Below are 16,949 nucleotides of genomic sequence, written 5' to 3' on the forward strand. Positions count from 1 at the left end.
TGCCCTTGCCTGTCATAGACAATGAGTTTGATATGTTTACGTAAGCACAATGCGTCTTCTCTGCTTTGTAAATTCACTGTAATCCTTCCTAGATCAGGAACTGCTTTGAAATGTGGGCGGCATTGTCAAAGGCAAAGATGAGTAAAATGGTAATGCAAAAATCGAACAGGGCAGACTGGTCCAAATGAGGATTACAGTGATGCATCCAGCAGCTCCAAAACAAAGAGCAAGAAAAATCCTCATCGGCAGAAATCCATCTGCAATTGGCCACATTTAGCTTTTGTTCTTAACTTGGGGGGGGGGGGCGTATTTTGGGGGGGACTTGATAAATCAGGCATAAAAAAAAAAAGACAAAGGCTTTCGGCTTTCGTTATTTTCGAAGGTTTGCTGTAGGGGTTGATGTGAAAAGCAATTTGACATGAAGTTGCCTCATTCGTTCTCCCTCCAGGGTGATCCTTTGTGCATTCCACGCTGATTAAATGGATCGCTGGATCAGAAGTAAGGCTCAACTAGTTCCCATTGGGGATCTGAATGAGGAAACACTTTTCTTAAAAGGCCTCATATGCATTATCTTTATCTTTTTTATCAGAATGATCATCTTGAATGGGCAACTTATACGGTGAATGGGGGGGACACTATGTCAGATGTCAGGGGGGATTCTGTTGTCTGCCTCTTGGTGTTCAAAGTCAGTTTGTCACTAAGACCATAATAAGCAGATCAGCCTGAAAATGTAACATATCTTAAGTGTATGAAAGACCGTAGCCGTGGTCCGCATGTATTTATATTCATGCTGGTTATCAGAGGGTATAAGGGGGTGGTACAGGAGCCGCATTGCTTTTCTGCCTCACATAAAATAGAAACCTCTGAGCATTCCCAAGTGCTGCTGCAGCTTTCTGTTTCCCTCAGAGTAGCAACTACCAGCATCACAAGACGAAACCTTGAGTGCATTAATTCCGTCCATAATGGAGACATGAATGCAGATGGAACTGGTGCCAGCCGGACATTATCACTGATCGGTCTTCATGTTTAGGCAACAAATCTATACAGGATGCTGTCACTATCTGTTGCTACCTCCAAGAAGGTTCTGATCATTATTAACTGTGTTTTTATATTTGTTAGCTCACAAGGTGCATTTTCATGAGACCTGGATGAAAATGACAGAAAAGATCCAGAAAAAAAACTACAATCGTAATATTTTTAAAAAAACCTACTTTAACATTGAGAGATCATAAGCAACTTAATTTATTGGATTTGATTATACTTGATAGAATGGTTGGACGTGGGCTAAGGAAGAACCCAATAAAGTGATTCAACAGTTAACATTATAAAAATAATAATTTAAGAACATAAAAATTAATGATTCACTACATTTAAGTTGTTATAAAAGGCTGTAGTTACTGTTTTGTCACCATTTTATATCCGCATATAAAACTTATTTGAATTGCTGACTGCTGAAATTAGAGGAATGGGTTCTGGCCAGTTTAGTATCAGACACAAAATTAGTTGGAATGAGTTGAAAATACTTTTTATATATATATATTGTAAATACATTCGTTTTTTTATTGTTGGTCTGTGGTGGGCCCTGAATAGCTGTTTCTGTAATGAGAGATAAATCAGAAGAAATAAGTGCACAAAATAAAGTGACTGTTTTGTTTATTACAGTTAATATTACTTACTAACTGTGTGCGACAGCCATGATAATGATCATTGTTATCTCATTTAGGCATAGCTGGCAACCCAGTGCTCTTCAATGAAAACGGCGATGCCCCCGGACGCTACGAGATCTACCAATATCAGATCAGAAACCGGACGGCCGAATACAAAATAATTGGCCACTGGACGGATCAGCTTTATCTCAATGTGAGTGCAGCCTTTTTTATTTTATGCCCACAGATGCTCTTCAGAAGGCTTGACACCATTCATCCTGCACGCGTTGCACTTGGGTTGCATTGAAAGTATCCCTCTGCACCTCCCTAATCATGGTTCCATCTTCAAAGTTGTCACAAATATCTAGAAGGCACTTTTAATGATTAGCAGGTGTGGACTGTGACGAAAAGAAAGGACAGATCTACTTAATATCATCCCTCCAGATGGTATTGCTGATTTCCAGAAACCAATACGGAGCAGAGGCTGTGTTGAAATATTAAATTATAGCAGAATATTAGACGAAGTGGAGGCAGGCAAAAGAGAGTACGATTTGAACGCAGCTTGAAAAGAGTTCTGCCTTCTTTACATCTTCTAATAATGCGTGTGGAAGAAGAAAAACAACTCTGTGATGGGCACCTACTGTGGAACATGACTTGTAAAGGCGGCTGTATTTAATTAGTGTTCTTTGAGTTCTTAATTAAATGCTCATTTACAGAACGCTGTAAAAGCTTTGCATGCACTGCCGTAATTGAATAAAGTTGATAAAGGACACAACAAAGACAACAGGACTGTTTGAAATTAGGAATTCAATTTATCTTTACAAATGAATGTGCCCGTTAAAACGGAAAATTCACAATCAAAGCTGCCATAATCAAACACAAACAACTATTTTGCCAAGGAAACAAAACAAAAACAAAAAAAAAGAGCTTATTGATGGGTTTTCCCTTTTCTCTCTCTGGACCCACCGTCCCACTGCTCCTGAATTTGTGAGGAATGCTTTTATTTGAACCCATGTTTGGCCATTTCCATCCTGATCCCCCCCCCCAAAAAAAAACAAAAAAACAAGTGGCATGGAAGGAAACATAATTGTATTTCATGCAGGGTTCAAACAACCACACAGCAAATGACCACTGTTTAGATCGTGTCTTGTGCCAGGGAGCCTCCTGGGTCAATAAATCATCCCCACCCCCAACCCCCCTCCTCTAAATGCCACCGTTTTGGAGGACAAATTGAGTTTAGTCATCTATAAATATCTTCTCGGTTTTCTCGACACTACCGCGTGTGTGTGTGTGCATGTGTTCACGTTTATCTGTGTCCCCCTGCCTCCCTCCCAGGTCAGTTTGATGCAATGGCCTGGCAGCGCTTGGCAAATCCCTTCTTCAATCTGCAGTCAGCCCTGTCGGCCTGGCGAGCGCAAGAAGATCGTGAAGGGCATCCCTTGCTGCTGGCACTGCGAGCGCTGCGACGGATATCAGTACCAGGCCGACACCTACACTTGCAAGATGTGTCGCTTTGACCTGCGACCCAACGTGAACCACACAGGCTGCGTTCCAATCCCGATTGTCAAGCTGGAGTGGAGCGCTCCGTGGGCAGTCATCCCTGTGCTCATTGCGGTCATCGGCATCATGGCCACCGTGTTTGTGGTGGTCACTTTCATCCGTCACAATGACACCCCCATTGTGAAGGCATCGGGCCGGGAGCTGAGCTACGTGCTGCTGACTGGTATCTTCCTGTGCTATGCCACAACGTTCCTGATGATTTCCGCCCCGGACGTGGGCATCTGTTCCCTCCGGAGGATTTTCTTGGGTCTGGGCATGAGCATAAGTTATGCCGCCCTGCTCACCAAAACCAACCGTATCTATCGGATCTTTGAGCAGGGCACCATGTCAGTCAGTGCACCCAGGTTCATTTCCCCAGCCTCACAGCTAGCTATTACGTTCACACTGGCTTCAGTGCAGCTACTCGGTGTGTGCATCTGGTTTGGCGTCGATCCTTCCAAGGCCATCATCGACTATGAAGACCAGAGGACATCGAGCCCGACCATGGCACGGGGCGTGCTCAAGTGTGACATCTCTGACCTGTCTCTGATTTGCCTGCTGGGCTACAGCATGCTGCTCATGGTCACCTGTACAGTCTACGCTATAAAGACCAGAGGGGTGCCGGAGACTTTCAACGAGGCCAAGCCCATTGGCTTTACCATGTACACCACCTGCATCATTTGGCTAGCATTCATCCCAATCTTCTTTGGCACTTCACAGTCCACGGAAAAGGTAAGAACACGACTACTAATCAGAACGGTTTAATGCTATTAATGAAGTACAACAGTGTTTTATATTATTATACTTTATACAAACTGCATTTCAGCAGAAGTTACTCTTCAATCTTCAGTATATTTACTGCACAACCGTAGTTAGCTGCTACTGGGCAGAATAACATGCATTAGTACGTAGTAGCCACACCTCTATTTACGTATAAATTCATAATTCAACAATATATTGTATATGTATAATAATGATATTTTGTCACTTAGTTTTGCACCATTATTCATGAAATTATTTTCTAAAGGAGTCATTTAAAACTAATATTTTGGTAGTTTTAAAGTACAATTCTTCTTCTTGCATTATTGTCCCTCTGTCTTTATTTCATAACTTGAGCAATTTCAGAGGTAAAGCCGATCGAAAGGGAGAGGTTGTGTGAAAATCTCCTATTTCAAATAAATTAGCAAACTGCGAAGTACATTTTGCAAATGTGCATCCATTTTCATCCTCTTATCCAGGGCCGGGTCGCGGCATTTTGCAAATGTATCCTCTACTAATCCTACAGACAGCATACAAACCAAACCAATCGAATCGATGTGCCTGACCTCATGAACTAAGGACCTGGGTCGCATCCACTTGGAGCACTGGGAGGCCACAGGTCAAGCGAGATCCCAGAGGGATTTGGATTTGGACGATGAACTTGGAACTCATATAGAGTGGAGACAACCCAGGCATGAAGCCAAAAGGGTATCGCGCAGTAGAAATATGTAGATCGAATTGAAAGCGGTCTTTTGGCAGTGTAACAAAAGCTCAGCAGCTACAAGAGATGACAGAGACGTGGACACTGTCAGCGGTGCCAGCATGGGTCTGACAAATGCAACAAATGAATCCGTATCGCCTTCGTCTCGCCGATAAAACTAAATAATGCATCAAAATGCAGGACTGGAAAACTGGCTGTGGTACTTACCTTTCTGGAGAAACATTCTTGAGAGACTGAGTGCGTGCATTTTGTCGTGCTGAGCACACCACAGTAATTCCCGTAGACTAAAATCTACATATGGCTGCAGCCAGTTGAATCGCATTAATAATGCACAACGTGACCGACAGTACAATAACTTATTTTAATATTCTGCATGCTGCGTTAACACTGCAAAGTACAAACTGAATTGGACTCATGCTAAAGCTGAGCAACGCTGAGAACAATAACCAGAGCCCTGCTGAAATAAATACATGCTACATGTATGGTTAGGTTTACTGAAATGCCTTCAGGTAAACGGAGTGAAATTTCAACAATCTTCACGATATATATTCTCGTCCATCACACGGGGAGCGCAGGCCGGAATGAAAAAAGCAGCCCATAATATTTTTAATGAGTGTTGCAGATCGTAAGTCGCATGTAAACAGCAGCCCTGGATATCAGTCAGTTCTCTGTTTTATTGTTCCATCTCCTCTCTCTGAAGATAAAAGAGCATTATATAACCTCAGAGAGGGTGAACAGGGCTTGAATAGAAAAACAGAGGTGATAAAGGGTTAGACCTACTTTCCTGTTTCCTACCTGAATATCGCTAATGTAATTAACTTACAAACCCATTAAGATTTCACTTTCATAAGACATCGTTTCTCAGACCAAGCATATCGTATTAATAACTTATTCATATTTTTATAAAGTAGAATTCTGTGCTCATAAATAGCTGTGAGATAATTCAACTTTTACCATTTGGTTAAACTTCTTGCATCGCCCTGAGTTTTGTTAAGGTAAGACACAAAATGGAACATAATGAAAACTTGCTTCAGGGGAATGTCCTACATTTTTGTCTTTCCTCATTTGAGAATAATTATATTCCTTTTATATCCTAAAATGGCTTCTGAGTGTGCAGTATACATACTTTTTTGTTCTTAACTATTTCCCTTACATGCTGGTATAGTGTTTTCAGACGATACAGAAGTGAGTGAGGAGGCTCCTTGGGTCCACAAAGCATGTGGCTGTTGCTGTACTTGCTGTTTCTTTGACAGTCCATGTTGATCTTTTGTCACCAACAGACCCATGTTTCAAATATTCTTAAAGATCCCACCTTATACTCCTTTTCCACAAGTTAACGCAGTTCCCAGACACTTATATGGACAGTATCTGGTCAAAATAGCAAACAGATGCTGCAGGACAGCGGCCCTCTTTTCTGTCTCAAACCGCTCTGTCAGAAACGCCTCTGAAAACGAAAATGAAACTAAATTCAATGAGCGCTGTTAACTTCTCCTCACCTAGACGGCTGCGTTTGGTCTACAGCAGCACAACCATGGATTAAAGCATGAACGAGCTGAGCAAGGTTATCTGGCTTCCTCCCACCACCAAAAACATGCAAACTAGGCAAATTATGCCATTGACCGCTGGGATAGGCTCCAGCGTGACCCGGTAACGGAAAAGCGGTCAAGAAGATTAATTAATTAATTAATTAAATGTCATGAAGAACTCAGATCTGGACCCAGAATGGCGTGTAGTAAAAAAACAAAACAAAAGGGTTTATTAATTAAAAGTTGGAGTGGCTGAGTCTTGAGGTGTCCAGAGGTTATCCAGGCGAGTCGGCAGAACGGAGTGAGGCTGGGTCAGGTGGAGTGGTGTGCAGGGTCTAGCGGAGTCACACACCAAGGGGAGAAAAACAAAAGCAAACAAACACTCGGATCCTGACACTAAACAACAAGCTTCAGCAAAAAAATAAAAAAACTCACCCTCCAACATCTGAAGCGTGGAAGTATTTTACAATGTGGTACTCTGTACGCTCTACAAACTGGACACACCTTTTCACAGCAGTACGACTGATCTGTGTGAACATTTGAAAACACCTGAGGATTACATCAAGATGTCAGAAAGACCACACAGCACTTGTTCTGTTTGGAGCTCTGTGCAGTCCAGCATATCATGAGCCACATCTGCAGCCAGTTTTTACGCGGACAGGCTGAGGAGATGAGCTTCACAGCCAGGCAGCACATATGATACCCGATCATTCAAACATTTTGTTAGTTGATTTGTACCTACACAATTAAGATGTGATAGTTAATTCATGGATTATATTTTGTGCATTAAAGTTTTGTTTTTCTGTGTTATGTGGATTTTGTTTTCTAAGGGGAGGTTAGGCTTAATGGAAGGATAAGGGAGATTGGTTGTTGTCGCACAATCAACATTCCTTGGGAGGATAATCCTTCAGCTAGTTATGAGATCTTTTATAATAGTATTATGTGGAGGACAGCTGATGTTGCAGGCCTCTGCTGAGGAATGGTGTTCAAGTTTGACACAGATGGCTTCTCGAACCCCTCCCTCCAACCATCGGGCTAACTTGGCTCGGATGTGTACAATGCTATCTTTAAAATAATAGCCCTTGTGCTTCAGGTGCAGATGGAGTGCTGCGTGCCGCCTTGAGACATTTGATCTCCTGTGTTGTGGTGGAGGGGTTGTTTTGTCTCCCACATGTCAGTCCTCACTGCACTGGACTAAACATACTACACCATTCAGATTGTGTCTGGGTGTCTTGTCCTTCAGGTGAACCAACCTAGGTCTTGGTGGGCTTACAGTTCATCTTCACTTAGCCTTCGCAATAGAGGCCAACCTATGGGCATCACCAAGCACTCTAGGCAGACAAGCATTGCATCAATAAGTTCAACAAGACCAGGTGTCAGACCGGAGTGCCTTCATTACTGTTGCTGATGATGTTTCCTGCTACCTGTTGTTATCACCCCCTGGTTCTTTTCTGTTTACCTCTTAGTCTCTTTGCAATACAAAGATAGCCTTATTCACATGAATGTCCCGCAGACCCAATAATGCAGAATGAAGATAGACGCTGCAAAGCAACGGGCGTCATCCTAGTCTTCAGAAAGCAGCCGTTGCATTCAGCAAACCTGCAGCACAGTTGTCCTCCGGGTCTCGGCTATTGACCTCGGGGTGTTCCAATAAGGGATGAACAGGCCGTGAAGCTAATAAAAAAATTATGACCTTTATAAATGGCATTCTCCCGCAAAGCAAGTTATAAAGTCCACCTAGGCCTTCTATTTGTTTATTAGCTTAATTAGAGAGCAATTATAGCAAATTCTCATGCAGCAAGCGCCTCTGCTGAACAATTCCACCGCATGCTGAGAAATCACACAGCAGATTAGTGAAGAGTGGGAATCATTCAGCTGAACTGAATTAGATAGTTTGAGAAGCACTCCGGAATCTCTAGTTGAAAATAAACCACATTCATTCAACACCATATGGATCTTATGCTACCAGTTATCACAGGCAGTCTCATCCAGTTGTGTCGCTCCTTCTCCAGGCTTTACTTTCCACTTTTTACTTGTGCTCTTGGTCACACTGCACACGCACTGATAGATTGTTTTCATCGCATTTAGTTAATAGCTCAGACTGCCACATGCCGCCTCCTTATGTTTTGCCTGAAGCAAGATTTGCTAATGGCAGTGTGATGATAGGTGTGTGAGGCACACAGTCATTTTATGTGCTGCGGGCGGTGCATGCTCAGGTGCACTGCAATCCGGAGGAAACAAATTAATGGATTGAACATTGGCATTGGGCTGACACTGAACACAGGCCTTCATTTCTAAGCAAAGGCTCAGTTGCTTTGTGAAGCGGAGCTCTTCATGTTGGAGATTTCTAGGTTTTGTTTTAGTTCAATTCGAGTGAATTTCTGCAGAGAAAAAAAGATCCATAAAGTATTAATGTAACCATACCTTAGCATTGAATTCAAATGGAATTTTACTGTGTCAATAATGTCTTTTGGAAATAATAAATTGCAGCACACAATTGGCAAAAACGAGCTTGATATCATTTGGAAGTCAAATGATTGATGGTAAATTAACTGAACACATGGATGGCTTTCTTATTCTTGATTGAAAGAATCTGCTCTTTTGAGTAACGGTTTGGTTTTGACGGTTGGTTTTGACAGTTTGTGCCTGAGGCAACAGCGAACCAAGCCGAGAGCCGGTCACTGGAACCTTAAAGGTCCCACATTATGAAAAACTCACTTTTCCCATGTTTCTACACTATAATGGTGATTTTGGGTCCTTATCAACCCAAACACAGCTAAATAAACCATCCAGTCAGTCCTTCGTAGTTTGCGTAGGTCTGCAATCACCTCCTCAAACACGTCTGGAAGAAATCCCTCTCGGTTTGACGTCAAGCAGGGGGAACGTGCACATGCGTGTGTCCCTGTGTCATGCATGCCCTCTCTGAGCCATTTACCGGTCGATCTCCGTTCCTACCCTCACCTGTGGTCACGAGCTTTGGGTATTGACCGAAAGAACAAGGTCGCAGGTACAAGCTGCTGAAACGAGCTTCCTCCGTAGGCTGGCTGGACTCTCCCTTAGAGATCGGGTGAGAAGCTCCGTAATCCGCCAGAAGCGCGGAGTCGTCACGAGACAATAGTCACCCACATAAAAAATAAAAAATAAAAATAAAATAAAACACGTGATAATTTAGAAACTACTGCTGGGTAATTTGAACATATCTTGAATTTCTGTCTCTCCTGAGCATGTGATCAGTTCTCACTGAAGCATCTAAGATGAGGTTTTAGTGGTGGTGAGGGATCACAAAGCGCTGCTTTAATATCCAAATGTTTGACCTTCTTTAATCTACTGCTGACGCCCACAGCTTCTCAGTGGCTCCAGGAAAGGCACGGACCTCCTGCTGCAGAGGATGCCATAATATCTGAATGGATGTCCCTTTAATTAGAACATCTGTAACACAACTGACAAGTTAATTCCTCTCAGCCAGCCAGACGAGCAATCGCAGCAGTAATGTCCTGGAATTACACGTGCTTTCCCCCTCTTTAACGCCTCAGCGACGATGACTCATTAATTTGCTGCAGCTTTTGAAACAATTAATACAGAACAGAATGAGCCTGAATGATCCTCGGAGCCCCCCCCCCCCCATGATTCAAACAATTTGACCATGTGGAAAGATTTTCCGCAAGTTTCATTTTGGCTTTTATCGGTTCCCTCACTGTGGATCAGAATAGGATGCATTCGATGGGTGTTAGGACATCGGTGTCCAGGTTGATGTGACCGGTCTGCAAAAAAACTGGAATGGCAGGATATTGAACGAACAAGGTGGCCTTGGCTGGAATGGCAGAGATGTAAAAGCAGATGATACACTAATTTTGATCACATTTCAGTTGCATTAACTTTTTTCAAAGCTTACAGTACAACTGACAACTCGGACCCCACGCAGGTCACTGGGTGCTTCAGTTCAAATGAAACATAGGTTGTCAGTTACTATTCAATCTGCACCCATATATAGAAATCTGCCCGAGTCTGTGCCAAATAATGGGTTGAACTGTTTTCGTGTTCCTGCAGCTGTACATCCAAACAACCACTCTGACCATCTCGGTGAGCCTGAGTGCATCAGTGTCTCTCGGGCTGCTCTACATGCCGAAGGTATACGTGGTCCTCTTCCACCCCGAGCAGAACGTGCCAAAGCGCACGCGCAGCCTCAAGGCCGTTGTTACTGCCACCACCATGTCCAACAAGTTCAACCCCAAGGCCGGGCTCAGACCCAACGGAGAAGCCAAGACCGAGCTGTGCGAAAGCCTTGAAACACAAAGTGAGTATGCCAATGCTAATGCACTAACTAACCGCTGATGCAAAAAAAACACATTTTGGTTTTCTCTTGCAGATTTTGTCCTTCACAGTCTGCAAAACTAAGCATAACAATGCAGAGGTCAGAAACAGAGAGAGAAGGCTTTCTCATTAACAGATGTGTGGCATATTATTAACTCAGGTAAATGTGTTGACGTGGGTGAGGGGTGTTGTTTGTGTTCCTGTCTCAGAAGCAACCATTTACATAGATTACAATTATGTGCGTGGGCAGGCTGAGGCCACTCGGCGATGCACACTCTGCAGTTTGACAATACAACTACAGTTGCACTTCAGCAAAATGTCTACCTCCAGAGATGTGAACTTCATTTGACATCTCAACAAGCATTTGACTGCTGCACTCGTTATTTATTTGCATCCCAGCACTGTTAAAAACAAAATCATGATAATATCTGTCCATGTAAAGCACAGGATTGGAAAAAGACAAGACAGTAATCTGTTCCTCACCAATATTCAAACATGGAGCATGTATGTTGACATGTAGAATATAGCTTTGAAGATATGGAGAAAAACTTTTTTCAGCTCAGCTATATGCCAAGTGGCCCAGTTTTTGCGCATTTTCCAAGCCACACAAAATATTCTTTACTATGACTATGCACACACCAAAATTAGGAATCAGGAAAGAAAAAGTGTTTTCCATCCATTTTTTTCCGGAGTTATTGGCCGTTGGAGAGAGGCAGATTTCAATGTCATGGTTTGGAAGTGAATGTTTGGGTTTCAAAAAAAATGTCTTCAGACATGAGTAGCACTCAAAGAGTTAAAAAGTGAATGATATATTCATGTCATACTTCAACTTGAAATAATAAGGTCGTTTTTCACATGCACAATGTTTTACTCTTTTACAATTGTGTGACCTTAATCTTTGAGTTAAAAAAAACACATTCTAAATTTTAAGGAAACTTTGGTGGACACCTTTTCACAGGTTACTGACATGCTGTGGAATTATTCAAAGTAACCGTCACGATATCAATCCCGAAGGGCGTTGGTGGAGGCCCGAGTTCAAACACATGAATGAATCAGGAGACATCTGACTCTCGCACCTCCCAGCTCCTCATCGCTGTACGATAACAGAAAGAAAAAAAAATCCAGATTTATACAAGCGAGCTAAATAATGACTTCAGCAACTGAGTCAGCAGAAATGACTTATGTGACATCCAGACAGCAATTGCTCGGTTTTAATCTGTCACATCTGTCACCGCAGATACTGCCACTCAATCCGAACCGGCACTAACAAGGAACCGAGTCTGTTGTCGCACGTTTCCAAGCTGTGCTTCTGATTTATTTCCACGCTAAATGTGATGACAAATGCAGCCATTGCAGCGGCATTGTGTTCCCGTTTAACACTAGCATCTCTCTAAACCGAGGGTTGACCGTGGCACACTTTACAGCCCGTCTTATCAGCATGGCTCAATGTAAACACACAGTGCAGCGTTACATCAGGTTTTGCTGTAAGATTTCTGTCGAAGGTTAATCTGGGATTTTGTTACGATAAGTGGCAAGAAGGCAAAGACACAGAATTTGATAGCCAGCAGCAGTTTCTCCTGATGGGATTACCATTTGCAGAGGCCGCACAGTGCAGGCCTATTTGAATAAGCACCATTCGTCATTGTCATTGCCACTGTGGATATACGGCTTGATGAAATTGAAAAATGCCTGTCTGGGCCAGTTCTCATAACTGCCGAGATCTGGTGGCGACATGTCAGGATTTATCTGCTCCACCTCAGCGAATCTGCAAACACAGGAAACAACATCAAAGTTGAGGCCTGCTAGCTGAAGGGAAATGAGGCGATTTGGTGGCTGCAGGATTTACTGTCGCTACCATCTGGCCCTGGTAATATATGGAGGGCAGAAATATAGCCAATGGTTTAAATACTGGTATTTAAGACTCACTGCGCCATGGCAACCAAAGAACACACGAACGTTCAGCCATTATGTGGCATTTTGTCTTGCATCAAGATACCCTGGCCAAATACCCTCGTCCTCCTCAGTTCATCCTTACAATAGTTTACTCTGAATATTTGATGCACAATCTCCTCTTTCTTCTTTTCCAGGTTTCTCCACAAAGCAAACATACATCAGCTACAGTAACCATGCAATCTAAAGGACAGAAGTTGTTGGGTTTTTTTAACTTCAGGATTTTTACCATGATGAAGGAGAAACACCCAGTGGGATTTCACACAAGAAAAACAAAACAAAGAAAAAGGATGTGCATTATTGGGGTGGAGATCAAAGAATTACCCAAAGATGTGACACGATGGGCAGGGATGAGAGGGATGGACAAAAGAGAGGAGCAGAGCAAATAACAGTGCAAGTGATTCAGTCTTCTCTCTGCCTCCAAAGAATACACCCCCCGACACACACACACACACACAGAAAAATATTTGCATGGCAGAGGCCTGGAGAATGAAGGACGGAGCATTCCTTTTCCCTGTTTGAATCCTCTTTAACAGACTTTTCTATCATCCTGAGCAGTGCCGACAGAAACTGAAACAAAATCAACAAAATGTTCAGGTGTTCTAAAATTAATTCTGAAGCCTTTAAGGCGTCAAAAGGGATTCACAAGCATCAAAAAGACATGAAAACAGCGTGGATTTCCAAGAGTAGCTTTGTTTTCTTTTCATTTCTCAACCTTTTCTGGGCTCATGAGTCAAAGGACTGGAAACGGCGATCAACGACAATGCAACAATCCTCCATGTGCTTTTTATTTTTATTTTTCCTCTGTTAAAAGAATGGCTACATGTATAAGATGGTTTCTGCCGATTTTGCGCATGCCAGTTTCAACATCCTGTGATGTGTTGTTTTAAAAAAATGAATAAATAAATAAATATATATATAATATATATATATATTTCGAATGCATTTAAACTCTGTTGCAGCGTTGTTCAAATTGTTTGGCTCCGAGCCTATAGTGTGTTAAAAACTGTTCTCAGATGGTGCAGGTCTGGTGAGTGATTATTTATCTGTGCTTAAGTGAGGCCATGACCTTTATCACCATGCCTAAGGCTGTCACTGCCCTCTGCATACCTGTATGTGCTTTTAAACAGTGGCGTGTGTTTAAAAACAAAATCTAAAAGCAAAAATCAGTGTTCTTGCCAGGAGATCTTTATTGTAAGCTGTCATCCAGGGATGACCCCCACCACCATCCATCACTGCAACCAGCTATTCTCATGGTCACACCTCGTGAAAGGGCAAATTTAAGTCGTACAGATCCATTAGGAGGGAATTAAAATGAAGTGTGCCCTTGCGAGGATTGTGCAGTATATGTGACATGATGTATAGAAAATCCATCTCTATACTCAGACGATGAAGCATGTAAGGTTTTTCAATAAAGATAAATCGAATTGCAGGAACATCTCAGTCAGTCACCTCCAGCTGAGCAGATCAGCTTCCTGCAGTATGGAAGCGCTACGAACATCCATTTGTGTTGTAACTTCAATGCTGCTTCTCATGCCTCTCTCTCTCTCTCTTTCTCTGTATTTCTTTCGACACCATTTGTGTTGCAGACTAAAATGTGAGTGCCGACCAAATTAAATGGTAAGTAAATGTACGTTATAAAATAGACTGATGATGTCTGCTCATGTCCTGGCATATCGTTAAAATCGGGGGGGAAATGTACAAAAAAGATACAGTGCCTGGTTATTCTGACTATGTATTTGTAAAACCTCATGAAATGAAGTATGTGAAGCATGTTTATTTTATTTTTATTTTTTACACAAAATTTTTATTTCTATTAAAAATGTTTTCAAACTTCAGTATCTATTGTCAGACGTCTGTTTAATCATGTGAAGGTGAGAGCAGTTCACTCCGACAGGTTTATTTTTACTCTGTGCCGGAATGGGAGAAACAGAATGACGCACTAATAAAGATACATTATCTTAACTTAAACGATTGGCAGCATTTCGGTATGATTTTTTTATGCTTGATTTAAGCTAATAATGCCGATTAAAATTCAGTTTGTCCGCCCTGAAAAAAAAAAGACAATAGCTACCATCCACTGAATAATATGCTGCCACAATTCCTCTGATAACAGCACTGAAAGGGCAGAGACTTGTTGGAGGGAAACGTGAAATTATTTGAAATGAATGGTTAGCTCCTACTTAAATACAAGTCCTGTGTATGCAAGGAGCGCTCAGCATCTATCTTCTTTGTGCCTCTCTTATGATTATTCAGTGACCGTGCAGCCTCAAAGAGAACAGCCATAATGCCGGCTTCATCTAAGCAGGTTTACACTGGTGTACTTGTAATACGAGTATAATTCCTTCCAGGACCGAGCTCGTAACTCAAATACAGTTTCATATAAAATACTAAAAACAATTTAATCTGTTCTGGCCATCGAAAAACACCAAAATCAAGCTAATAACAATGGAAAAAGGAGGAGGGAGAAGAGGGGGGAGTTGGATGGTACGTACACACTTTATTCCATAATTGTACCTTACACGTAGACTTACAGAACAGTAGCCTTTGGACGGCTTTGTGGTGTATATAGTTCAAACCACAGACAGGTGAACTTGAGTTAAACTCAAATGATACATACAGTATTAATGCATTTGATTATGCTGTGTCCCTGCACGCCATTTCCCCCAATGCAAAGCAGAGCTACTCAGAAAAATAAAGTGCATTCCTCCATCCATGTTCAGAAACTTATTTTAATCAAATTAAATGCAAACATATATTCCAGCATGGCCCCTTGTTTGTCTTTTCTTGTCAAGTGACCCTGCGATGAGCTGCATGGCCTCTCATCCAGGATGCACCGCGCCGATAGGCTCTTCCATGGCCCGTGACCCACAAGGCGGATGAGTGGATGCAGAGGAGATGGATGGATGGAAATACAATGTAAGCGCCATCAAGGTGTTTGTGAAGTAAGATTCAAGAAAATCTGTCATGAAATGTAGATATAATATAATAAATAAAGCCCTATTCTGTGTCACAGCGGGCAGAGGATCTGTATTTTTACACGCATTAATCTCCTAAAATGAGGTCTTTCCAGTGTCATCACCTGCAACTCATCTCCCATCAGCCTGGACTCTACTTATCTCTGTTCATGCCACGCCTCACCTCTCTGACACTCTCCTATCACACAGCACACAGCTGATACTTTCCTCCACCCGTTCCTGCCTGCCTGTATCACAAATGACAAATATTGAAATGAGGACTCAACCACCATCCGAACGGCTTTCAAACGAGTCCACTCTCCCTCGGGCAGGAGCTTACAGCCCATAGGTGAAGCCATCATGTTTGGGTTTCAACATATCTCTATTATGACATCGGTATCGACCACGCCCACTACATTAAAAGCGTGGAACTCTCCATTGGCCATTCAGAACTTAAGAAGTGACTTGGATGAGAGGGGAAATGTCTTCAAGCATTTCCTACAAGTCCAGTTGACTTTATTCAACACAGGGATTAGATAACATTGTCATATTTCACTGTCAAAAAAATGAAGCCAGTAATGTGAACAATGGTAAATGGGAACTGTAGTTCAATCATAATTGCATCGTGTGCATCACAAATGAAATGAAAAACTAATCAATGAAGCAAAAGCCACTTTTGTCTTGTGCCACAAGGGGTTCTGCTTGAAAGGACTTTGTGTAGACGTACAACTAGGCCAAGTCTAGATAGAGGTGAACTTGATCCCTGAAGTGCTGCTCAAAAGCATGATTTATTGCGAGCCATTCAAACCCCTCCCTGTAGTGACACTGTGGATGACACTGTCATAAATGTGATGCATATAGGCTAAAAAAAGCACTCTTCTTTTCTAGGCAGAGAAGGATCTCTGGCCACAAACAGGATGTGAGTTCATATCGAATACGTCTGCTCACAGAGAACATGATGCAAGGCAGGAAACAGCTCCATGTTTTTAATGGACTTCAAGTTTCCAGTGAGATAAACAGCCCATCCTTCCAAATTAGAGCCCTCGCATTTAACAACTGGAGCCAACACAGAGCAACACTTGCTTTGATTAAGCTTGTAATACTTTCGTCTGTCCACCCATGAATGATGATCAATAGTGAATCAGCCTTTTCTTTTCGAGGCAGATTATGATCAACTTGAAATGATTGTGAACTGTGAGGGAATGTTTGTCTCCTAACAAATTAATCATTTGCCAAAAAAGCTATAATTGTATTGGAGTGATTGGGCTGTTCAAATTAAATATGTTTTAAGACGAGGCAACTGATCACCTGTGTGGCTATGGTTGTGTATGTCACGGGGTGACTACTCAACATACTGTGAAAACAATGTTCTTATTGTTTTTGACTCGGTGTACATGTTTCTGTCTGAGTATGAGTGTATAAACTGTAGATTTGCATGTTCAATTTTTGGCAACGTTTTCATTCCTGCCGCAACCCTCTGCATTTATCCGGGCAAGGGAGAGACTGGCAATGCTGCGTTAGCTTTTACTAACTGCACTAC

General features: G+C 42.2%; 1 protein-coding gene and 1 long non-coding RNA gene across 2 annotated transcripts; one reads left to right on the forward strand and one right to left on the reverse strand.

The window, feature by feature from the left end:
• Positions 1 to 1,723: 1,723 nt before the first annotated feature.
• On the forward strand, positions 1,724 to 12,639 carry LOC137916911 (metabotropic glutamate receptor 4-like; the record flags this gene model as incomplete). Its single annotated transcript, XM_068759867.1, has 4 exons — positions 1,724 to 1,860; positions 2,982 to 3,917; positions 10,239 to 10,485; positions 12,590 to 12,639. Coding segments are annotated over 4 exons (1,370 nt in total), but the record flags the coding sequence as incomplete, so codon positions are not given.
• On the reverse strand, positions 6,441 to 7,471 carry LOC137916910 (uncharacterized). The gene is made up of 3 exons (XR_011106546.1): positions 7,445 to 7,471; positions 6,627 to 6,718; positions 6,441 to 6,526 (listed from the first exon to the last, which is right to left on the reverse strand). It is a non-coding gene; the product is annotated as an uncharacterized lncRNA (long non-coding RNA).
• Positions 12,640 to 16,949: the final 4,310 nt, after the last annotated feature.

The sequence above is a fragment of the Brachionichthys hirsutus genome, unplaced genomic scaffold (assembly GCF_040956055.1).
Source record: "Brachionichthys hirsutus isolate HB-005 unplaced genomic scaffold, CSIRO-AGI_Bhir_v1 contig_822, whole genome shotgun sequence".
NCBI lineage: Eukaryota > Metazoa > Chordata > Actinopteri > Lophiiformes > Brachionichthyidae > Brachionichthys > Brachionichthys hirsutus.